The sequence below is a fragment of the Cheilinus undulatus genome, linkage group 10 (genome assembly GCF_018320785.1).
Source record: "Cheilinus undulatus linkage group 10, ASM1832078v1, whole genome shotgun sequence".
In the NCBI taxonomy this organism is placed as follows: domain Eukaryota; kingdom Metazoa; phylum Chordata; class Actinopteri; order Labriformes; family Labridae; genus Cheilinus; species Cheilinus undulatus.
The window spans coordinates 47730093-47741260 of NC_054874.1; the positions used below are offsets into that span (position 1 = coordinate 47730093).

The 11168-nt window shown below is 40.0% G+C and overlaps 1 protein-coding gene across 1 annotated transcript in view; it reads left to right on the forward strand.

Moving 5' to 3' along the window:
• The window catches only part of b4galt1l (DP-Gal:betaGlcNAc beta 1,4- galactosyltransferase, polypeptide 1, like), a 35285-nt gene extending 28014 nt beyond the window's left edge, over positions 1–7271 (forward strand). Inside the window, exons 3-6 of the mRNA XM_041797905.1 lie at positions 2279–2466; positions 3804–3926; positions 4230–4334; positions 4471–7271. Of these exons, the coding sequence (XP_041653839.1) occupies positions 2279–2466; positions 3804–3926; positions 4230–4334; positions 4471–4600 (546 nt within the window). The 3' untranslated portion in view covers positions 4601–7271. The remainder of the gene's footprint in view (positions 1–2278; positions 2467–3803; positions 3927–4229; positions 4335–4470) is intronic.
• The last annotated feature ends 3897 nt before the right edge of the window (positions 7272–11168 follow it).

The window sequence follows — 11168 nt, forward strand, 5'->3', positions numbered from 1 at the left end:
ATGGATGGTGAAAAACAACATCCCAAGCTTCATGAACATTCAGTCTTCTGCCTTTAAAAGCATTCCACAGGCATTCTTTGAAGATGATGTCATCAAAGCTTATTAAAGATTCCATCCTTGCCTTTTGGATGCAGGCCAGTCTAGGCTCTCTGTCACTGGTTTGGTTTTAAACTGCTGATTTGTGATAAAAAAGAACCATTTTAAGTTCTGGAAATGTCTCCTGACACAATGAGTGTCACAATTAAAACCTCTCAGTAACAAGTGAAGCACGCTGCTGTCTCTACGGGAAAGGTCGCCTCCTTTTGAGATTAGCCTCGGCAAACTGCTGATGAGTTGCGGTGTTTAGCCTCTTTGTATATATTTAAGCACATATTGACTTGAAGGATAACTATCATGGTTTGTAGAGCTGAACAAACAGCAAAGAGGAGCAGCTGACTGTAACTGTCGTCGTGTTTTAATCTGTTTATAAAGCTGTAATCGTCGCTCTCCTGGTTTCATCTTTTTAATATGCCTCAACCCTCTCCTTATGTTTGAGTTAAGACTGAACAAACATCCTTTTATAGTCAGTCTTAGATGGCGTATTCTAGATGAAAAGACTCTAAAAACATCTCAAACATGGTATAAATCTGAACCTTACAGCATTTAACCTTTAGTCATTAGCGTCACTCATCCTTCAGTTACTCACTGTTTTTCAACAGGCTGCATTCCCACGGATTAAACTACATTACAACGGAAATAATCGACTAAAAGGGTCCAAACATTTATAAACATTCCATTCTCTCCCATTAAGGTGATGTTCTCATTTCAAGTTTTTACAGGCTTTAGAAAGATGTCATCAGGCCCATGAAACATTCCATCCTTGCCTTTAAGATGATGCCATCTTTTAAAGCCTTTAATCGGTTTAAGAAAAATGGCATCAACGCCTATAAACATTCCATCCTTGACTTTAAAGATGTCATCCCATCAAGGTTTTATAGGCTTTAGAAGGATGTCATCAAAGCCTATGAAACATTCCATCCTTGCCTTTAAAGATGTCATCCTTTCAAGTTTTTTACAGGCTTAAGAAAGATCTCAACAAAGCCGGTAAACATTACATCCTTGCTTCATATAAAAAGAAAACTTCAACCAGAATGGGGTTGTTCCTGAGAAACAAAACTGAAATGGAGATTTCACCAGAGTTTAGAGGGAGAATAATTGAAGTTTCAATCGGTCTTTGTTCTGTTTTTTTAATGTGATTCTGTCTGAAAAGGGAGAAGCGAGACAGGAAACTTCTGTGTTTTCAGTTTCTTCCAAAGCTTCCATCGTTTATCTATCAGCGGACGTCCATAGGTGTAAATGTAATCCACCTTGGTCTGGTGCTGCACTCGTTCAGCCCTTTCCTCCTGATTGTCTTTGATCCTTCTCTTCTTCTTCTTTGCCACATCATGATTTATCACCTCTGCCTTCATCATTCCAGAGCCATCAGAGCCACGCCCACATACAGCCTTAATTACACTGTGTATATTAAAGTTTCACTTCATCAGAGGAAGAACTAGATCTGCCTCCAGGTGGTGACTCACCTCTGCAGAGTTTGGAATACCAGTGTTCCAGATCATCAAGCTAATGTTAATATTAGCCACAGATACCCTGAGTAAATACTAAAGAGAGTTTTTAAATAATGATTTTACAATCAAGGTTAAATCCATCCAAACCTTCCTGGTCCTACAAAAGTCATTGCCCTTCAACCGAATAACTGGTTGTTCCATCCTTGGCAGCAACAACTGAAGCAAGTGTTAATGACAAATTCAGCCACACTGGAGGGTTTTCCAGCACGGTCATACCACAGCATCTCAATCAGATTTAAGTCCAGACTTTGACTAGACCACTCCAGAACCTTCATTTAGTTTTTAGTCCATTCAGAGGTGGACTTGCTGGTGTGTTTGGGATCATGGTCCTGCTCCATAACCCAAGTGTGGTTGAGCTTGAGGTCATGAACTGATGGCCGGACATTCTCCTTCAGGATTTTCTGGTACAGCAAGAGCAGAACTCATGGGTCAAGGAGTCCAGGTCCAGGTCCAGACCATCACACTACCACCACCATGTCTGACTATTGGTCTGATGTTCTTTTGGTGAAATGCTGTGTTAGTCTGACTCCAGATGGTGGGGTGTACACCTTCCAGAAGGTTCAACTTTAGTATTTACTCAGGTTATTTAACATTGAAGTGAAAAATATGTGAATAATCAGAGTGATGTCTCTGTGGTCATGTCTAAATCCGCTGCCGTTTCTGTTCTCCATCAGGATGGCGAGGAGATCTTTAACCGGGCGAAGCTGCTGAACATCGGCTACACTGAGGCCCTGAAGGAGTACGACTACGAGTGCTTTGTGTTCAGTGACGTGGACCTGATCCCCATGGACGACCGCAACACCTACAAGTGCTTCAGCCAACCACGGCACCTGTCTGTTTCCATGGACAAGTTTGGCTTCAGGTACACACCTGGTTTCATAGTTACACTGATGGAAAAACCATTGAACTACCAGCTTAGGTAGGAAGGTGTTAGGTCAGTTGTCAGTAGGGAAGTGGGAGGTCAGGTTGACACAACCCCTGTCTGGATGTCCTTGTGTAAAGGGAATAATGTGTTCAAAACAAAGGCCACGCCTTTAGGGCGGAGTCAGGGGTGGATGTGGGGAGTGAACAAAGCCTGTGGCAGTGGTTCCTAAAGTGGGGCGGTTAGGGAACCACTGCCCTAGTGTCTTACCTCGACAGACCTGCATGAATAGAGGAGGACATTTTGGCTTTTCTACAACACAGAGACAGTTTTTCAGGATCCACTGAGCTGAAAGTCCTAAAATGTTGGAGAATTTCCTCTCAGATTTTCAGGAATTCTACTGGAATTGAAAATGTGCTTGAGCATTTTCATATGTTTTTGAATGTTGAGGAGAATGTGGAACTTTTCAGGGATATATGCAGATTTGGAGATGTATTTCTGAGTTTTGGGAAACTTTTGGGAATTTAATTGGGAATTACTTGTTTTGGGGTAGGTCCTTTTGATTGAATTTAAGGGATTTTTTGGGGGATATTTGGAGGAATTCGCTGTCATTTTCATGAAATTTTAGGGATTGTATTTCTACAATTTTAAGGAGTTTGATAAAAAAAAAATTTGGGTGAATTTGCTTAAATTCACCCAAATGGAATTATTGGGGAATTTTTACTGGAATGTTTAGGAAGTGACCCTCTCAGAGTTGTCAGAGCCTCACACCTCCTAATGAGAACTTTGGTGCCGCCCCATAGTTAAAACTGATGGTGTAGGGAGCAGGGGGGAGTGAGTTTAGACTGAAACAGAGATCTGTGACAGGAAGTGCTGACAGAGGAAGAAACACCACCATCTGTCAGCCTCTTCACTTCCTGTTTCCTGCCACAGAGCAGGTTAAATTGTTTTTATCTCATACAGCTCAGCTCATGTTTACAGGATGAACCCAGAGAGACAGACGGACAGACAGCTGCTGTTTTCTTCATCCTCATGAACGTTAGTCTCTAATGTTGAGTTTGAATCAGAACATCCATCACAACCAGATAAAGAATCAAAAAGGTGCAATCTCTCTATCAGTTTGGTCCTTTTAAAGCAGACTAGGCTCGATCTCTAGTCCCTCCTTTAGAGTTAAAGCATATAGTGGTGAAACCTGCTCCTGTGTAATCTGGTGACCCTTCAGGTGCTTAGATGTGTGACGGACGTATAAACCAGGAGTTAAAGTGAGGCTTGTTTCTCCACTCTCCTGGAACGCTCCTCTCCTCCCACACCAATCCTAATGCCGTGTTTTTCCCCAGGTTGCCTTATAACCAGTATTTTGGGGGCGTGTCCTCATTGAGTAAGGAACAGTACCTGAAGATCAACGGCTTCCCCAACAACTACTGGGGGTGGGGCGGCGAGGATGACGACATCTACAACAGGTAGGAGACCTCGTCTTATTTACATTTTTAATTTTTCAATTGTATGCATCTGAAAACATAAGAGTGCCCTCTAGAGGAAAGGAGGAAACTGAAGACTCAGAAATGTCAAAATGAAACCGTTAAACAGTCATAGCTGAGTGGTCACACCCTAGTTCTTGATGAGTCTCATGATCAGCTGGCCAGGTCTCCTCTAAAAAAAGAGTTCTTTGATTGACTCACCTGGTAAAATAAAGGTCAAATGAAAATGTTTTGATTGGCTGTTTACCCAGAATTCACAGTGACCTTCACCTGTGTTTTTTTCAGGCTGGCATCTAAAGGAATGTCTATCTCCAGACCGAGCGGTGAGCAGGGCAAATGTCGAATGATTCGCCACCAGAGAGACAAGAAGAATGAGCCCAACCCTCAGAGGTAACACTAAAAGATTTGCTCTATATTGTGGTTTTTTTCCCCCTTCATAAATGTCTGAATCCTCTTTATTTGATGAAAATAGCAGATTTTATGAAACGCCTGTGTATGTGTCTTTAATGGCTTCTGGTCCATCCAGGTTTAACAGGATCGCTCACACCAGAGAGACGATGCACAAAGACGGGATCAACTCGCTGTCATACTCCGTGGTCAGCTTGGAGAAGCTGGACCTGTACACCAAGATTACGGTGGACGTGGGGAAACCGTGACCAGGAGTCAGACTGACAGAACCAAACGTGCCTTAGACACTTGAAGCTTTAATTCTGATCGATCGATCGATCGGACCTGCTGGAATCATCAGCTGATTTTGTTGTTTTGCACAAACAGACGGACCGAATGTTTGTGACATTCTCCTCTGACGGACTGAATCCTCGCCTCTGATTGGACTATGTCTCTAACCAATCAGCTGCCTCCGTCTGTCCGTCAGACGCTGCTGCAGCAACACTGCCTTCACGAGCCTTTTATTTTGAAAGTCAGAGACAATCAGGGCTGCTGGGTAATGTAGTCAGGGCTTTTCTGGTGGGGATGATGAGGGCGGGGTTTAGATCTGGTTCATAAACCTGGATCTGTAATTGATTATTGATTGGATTATTTAATAAGTAAAGTATTTAATTGTGAAAGGGCTGGGACCAAGAACATCTCCATACTTTATCAGCTGATGGTGATACAGGATGTAGTGGTGTGACTTCAAAATAAAACATAACGCTGAGCTTCATGTGTGAATGGTGAGCCTGGCCGGTCCAAGGCTGGTCTTCTGTCGGTGGGTAGTTTTGAAAACAGACTCGCCACGTCCTCAAAAACATGACTGTGAATCAGACCACCAACCTGACCTAGGTGTGGTCTGAAACCACCAACGCTAGGGCGGGGCTTGTCTGCTTGGAGTAGGTGGAGACCCATGACACCATCCTCAAAGGTCAGGCATCAGGGTTCAGAGTTCAGAGAGAGGGTGGAATGTTGGTGAAACTGGCTTTTTCCCTCCATTTTTAACATCGTAGTTTGTAGTAGCAGTATTTTTACAGGGACCTAAAACGCCGTTTTGATATTTAGAAAAAGACAAACCTCTGTTTTCACAAACCCCGCCCACATGTGGACCAGGTCTGAGTCAGCCATGACTCTACCAGAGAATCAACATTCATTCACCTCTGACCGTCTGCCGTCCCCAGAGGTTACTGATCACTGTTTACTGATCAATAATGAGTGGAAACCAGATCTAAGCTCCGCCCCCGGCTGTATTTTTGTGTGTTTATTGATAATCAGAGTTTTATTGATGATTGATTAAGATCTGTTTATTTTTTAAAACAATCCAAAGTTTATTGAAAATGTCAAAACTGATCAGCTGAAACCAAAACTCAATCAGTGAGTGGATGAACTGATTGATTGATTGATCAGCTGCTGGTACCAAAGACTTGAAATCATGCTCTGACAGCCACAGGTGATCAATATGACCAAACAGGTTTGACCAGCTGTCAATCAATCAATCAATCAGAGGAAGTGTGTGGTTCCTGATGCTGTCCTCCATGTTTGCTTGTTTGTTTGTTTGTTTGTTTGTTTGTTTGTTGTGTCTCCCTCTGCAGACCAAACATGTGTAGTGTATTGATCAGTGATCGATCAGCTGTAATGTGCCTTATCATGGATCGGTGGTGTATGTGTTGACTGAATGGTGGAGGTTTTTCTCAGTTTATAAAGTCGTGATATGCTGAACTGTTCCAGTCTCTGTCATTCACTCTCTTTAAAACCTCTCTGTCTCACTGCTTTGTCTCATTAGATTAATTGATCAGTTAACCCCGCAGTAATCGATATATCTATAGCAGCGGTTCCCAAACTTTTCAGAGCCCGTACCCCTTCAGACATTTGACCTCCGGCCATGTACCCCCTACTCTCATGCACTTATAGCAGCTAGAAAAAGAAATGTGTCTGTAAGCCTGCCGCCAACCCCACCTCCCACATTTGGCGTGCATAACAAACAAATAAAGTCTCTTAAAGTGGATTATTTCTCACAAAACGTATTTATTATCAGCATTTTCAATGAGCAACACCAGTTCACTTTTGAAAAAAGAAATTTACATTTCTAGAACATATTCAGTTATGAACTTGAAACTGTTAAGTACAAACTCACCACAGCTTTAATGAGAGGGGGGTCTGACTGAACATATGTTACTATAAATTTTTGGTGATGTGAGCAGGCACCTCAGACTGTAGGCCTTTGTCTATTTGTACGCCAGTTTCAAAATGTAATCAGGCTGTTTTCAAATCGTGTTTTTATTTTTATTTTTCACGTACCCCCTACGTCATTTTGTGTACCCCTGGGGGTACGAGTACCCCAGTTTGGGAATCACTGATCTATAGGGATCTACAGTACAATCATTAGACTAACAGGAAGAACTTTTCAGGGGACTGGACTTTAATGTTGGGACCAGGGGGCCTCCACAAGGACTTTATGGATCATTAAAATTTACTGACTAGTACTTAATCATCAGGGTCTAAATGATGACCCCCTTTAGAACTACCAGGGTCTAAATGATGACCCTCCTGATGCTCATAGTCCGGTGTGTCTCCTTTTTGCAGTGTGCAGTGGTCCAGGTCAGCTGTCAAAGACCTTAATGGATTTAAATTTGTTGTTCCTGTGCAACTCCTTTACTGAAACTGATATTTGAATTTAGCTTATCAACCAACCAATCTTTGTTTGTTTAGCACTCGTTCACCACAGAAGTTATCTCAAGACACTTTACAAAGATCGCAGGTCTAGACTCTGTTGATAATGATAAAATCTAACCTTGATAATAATAATGATGATGGTAATAATAACCATTATTATTTGATGATTACTTATTTTAACCTGTAATAGACTTGGGAATATTTTTGTGCCATTCAGTTTTATTTTATTTTTAGGCCATATTTTTCTCTGTTGATTGAATAAAGGTCAAATTTTTCAGAGGATATTCATTTTTTAAAAATTCAAGAATTACTGTCTCACTTACTTAAATTAGCCTAAAATGACAACACTTTTGCTCCTAAGGACAAAAATGTCCCATAGAAAATGTTTGAAATTTCCATTTTTGATCCCACATTTATCTTAACATAAGCTCATGCATTCTTTTACTTTAAGATTTCATTTTGGACTACTGGCTTCCAGTTGCTTATTTTTATGCTTGTCCACTAGGCGGTGCTATTTTTCACATTCAAAGAATGCAGCAAAATTTCACAGTTTTTACTGTTTTCTGCACGGGAGCCTTCTACTGACATGATGAGTGTGTTTCTGTTTGTGTTTCTGTGTTTTATTTGAGTTTTCGTGATTTTGTTCTATTAAAAACAGAGGAGGTGTGTAAACACATTAACTTTTAAAGGGTTAAACTCCAAAAATATAGTTCATGTTCAGTATGTATGTTTCAGGCTGAAGTATGTTTAAAAGACTGACTCGTTAAAGTGGAGATAAATGTTAACATATATTATTTTTACAGTAGTTTTTGGGGAGCAGACGTTTTTGTCATTAGGGACAAATGCATTAGGATATCAAAGGAACTCTTAAGGGACACGTAATCCTTTATCAGTCCCAGTCAAATCCAGTTCCCCCCAAAATAAATAAATAAATCAAAGATTTGACTTTTTAACAATTTAAGGCCCTTTGTAAATCTATCATGACCAATATTTCAGAATTCAAACATTCTTTTTGCTTTTTTCAGTTTTGATTTCTGAATATTTTCTCAGACTCGTGGGTAAAAAAAGATTTAAGGTGATTAAAAATGACACGATAACAGGGCTGAAACTAGAGAAACACGGCTCAATAGCTATTATATATTAACTATTACATAACTCAGGGGTTCTCAACGTTGGGGTCGGGACCCCATTTGGGGTCGCAAGACACTGAGAGAGGGTCTCCAGATGCCTTGAAAAAACTAAGAACATTTTTGCATTATACTGTTGCCACTTCACACCAAATTCACCAGATTTCAACCCATTTTTTTCTCACTTTTTCCCACCAATTTGATCAATTTTGACACATTTTTGCAACTTAAAACCCATTTTTTTGGTCCATTTGAAACCCTTTTCAACACTTTGTTCTGCCTGTTTTTGCCAATTCTACACCAAATCTTGCCACTCTCTGCCTATTGTTGAATCTGTTGACACATTACTGCCACTATTAACACCTTTTACCACTTTTCAAGCCACATTTCACAATTTGAAAAGCCCATTTTTGCCAGTTTCTGACTATTTCTGCCTTAGCTAACTCTTTTTTGCCATTAATTTGATCAATTTACATCCCATTTCACCAAATTTCTGCCAATTTTTGACACTTTAACGTCATTTTAGCCACTTTTTAATCCCTTTTACCACTTAATATGCCCATTTTTACCACTTTAACCCATTTTTTGCCACTTTTGTCTAATTTTTGGCATTTCGAACACATTTCTGCTACTTTCAAAATCTAATTTCACCACCTTTCCCACCATTTTTTTGCCGTTATTATCCATTGTAGCTATTTTTAACGTATTTTAATTCTGTTTTTAATGGAAGGATTTACATTTTATGAGGGCTTCTTACTACACAAATGAATAAAATTTTGTTTCTTTGATAAAAGTGGTTAAAATACCCCAGTTTAACTCTACAATGGACCATGATTTTGCTGGCCCCCATTTGGCTGGGCCCCAGAAAGATCTCCCATTTTTCCCCCCTAATGGACGGCCTTGTCTCCACATGACTATTCTAGGATGCTCATGGCTGTGTTCAACCACCTTCAGGTAGAGTGGGGGTCCTTGGTCTCTGGCACCTTTATTTTTGGGGTAGTGGGCTGAAAAGGTTGAGAACCACTGACGTAACTAATAACTAATACTTTTATGTAAATGTGATTTTGAAACTGTTGTAGCAATAGCTAGAAACATTTATTAACATTCTGTCATTTAGAGGCTGGGACAAGAACAAATCCATTTTGGAGATATCTGATATTAAAATGATATTTCAGCAACACTCACACTACCTTCACATTTTCCTCATAACAACTGAGCGTTCTCAGATTTTTGGTTCTGGTGATTTAAATTTCATGTGCAGGACAGAAAATGTCCCAGATCTCACCTGATCTGATGCTCACCTTTATTGACTTCATCTTGGGGGCCCTTGGAGCACAGGGCCCCAGGTGATGACCAACCTGTACCTTATGGTAAAACTGACTCTCCTCCTCCAGATTAAACATCCTGGTTCTTCGTGCAGCAGTCAGCAGTCTCTGTGTTGTTGTCCAGCAGAGGGTGCTGTAGGCTTTGTTTCTGTCTCACCCAGCTCCTACAGCTCGTCTCTCTCATAAAATGTTGCCGTCAAAATCATCAGTCTATCATGGATAAACCCTCAGACATGTTTAATCTCACCGACAGACGTGTGTATAAACATTTAAATCAAGCTTTTATCACGGTTGTAGTTCATATGTGTAAACCTCCTGCATGTCTGAATTTAGAAGACTTTGAAGACAGAATGCAGGAATTTGTCTGCAACTTTTGATATTTTAAAATTAAAGTTTCCTCTGATTTTATCTAAGTTACTCTACAGCCAAACAGTTATCGTCTGGTTTTTAAAACTAAAATCATTTTATTTAAATTCTGCACTGGAGAGGAGATAGCAGTTTACACCTAAACTGGATGATGTCCAGCAGAGGGCGCTGTTGGCTTTGTTTCTATCACTGCTGCTCCTGATGGTTCCCTCTGACCCTTCAATACCCAGCACCTGATCATCTTCAGGTTAGTCCTGGTCCAGGTCTACTCATCAGTCTGGTTCTGGTCCAATTCTAACCATCAGTCTGGTTCTGATCCAGATTCCTGGAAGTTTTTCCTCTGTAATATTCCTAAATGCTCCTCAGTGCTGAGCTCAACGTGATTAATGTTTGGTCTTTATCAGTTAGAGAACACAGATTCTGGCCTAGACCTGCCCACTGTGTGCAGATGTCCTTGGTTGTGAATTTGAGCTTAATGAATAAAGACTGCCTGTAGTCCAGTTTGGTTCAGTCTAGTTTGTTTAATTTAAGTTTGTTTCAGTCCAGTTTGTTTCAGTGTAGTCTGTTTCGGTCTAGTTTGGTTCAGTCTAGTTTGTTTAATTCAAGTTTGTTTCAGTCTAGTTTGATTCAGACTAGTTTGTTTCATTCTAGTTTGATTCAGTCTAGTTTGTTTCATTCTAGTGTGTTTCACTCTAGTTTGGTTTATTCTAGTTTGGTTCAGTCTAGTTTGGTTTATTCTAGTTTGGTTTATTCTAGTTTGGTTCAGTCTAGTTTGGTTCAGTCTAGTTTGTTTTATTCTAGTTTGGTTCAGTCTAGTTTGATCCAGTCTAGTTTGGTTCAGTCAAGTTTGTTTAATTCAAGTTTGTTTCAGTCTAGTTTGATTCAGACTAGTTTGTTTCATTCTTGTTTGATTCAGTCTAGTTTGTTTAATTCAAGTTTGTTTCAGTCTAGTTTGATTCAGTCTAGTTTGTTTCATTCTTGTTTGATTCAGTCTAGTTTGTTTCATTCTAGTTTGTTTCACACTAGTTTGGTTCATTCTAGTTTGTTTCATTCTAGTTTGTTTCTGTGTAGTCTGTTTCAGTCTAGTCTGTTTCAGTCTAGTTTGGTTCATTCTAGTTTGTTTAACTCAAGTTTATTTTATTCTAGTTTGGTTCATTCTAGTTTGTTTCTGTCTCATTTGGTTCAGTCTAGTTTTGTTCATTCTAGTTAGGTTCAGTCTAGTTTGGTTCAGTCTATTTTGGTTTATTCTAGTTTGATTCAGTCTAGTTTGGTTCATTCTAGTTTGATTCAGTCTAGTTTGGTTC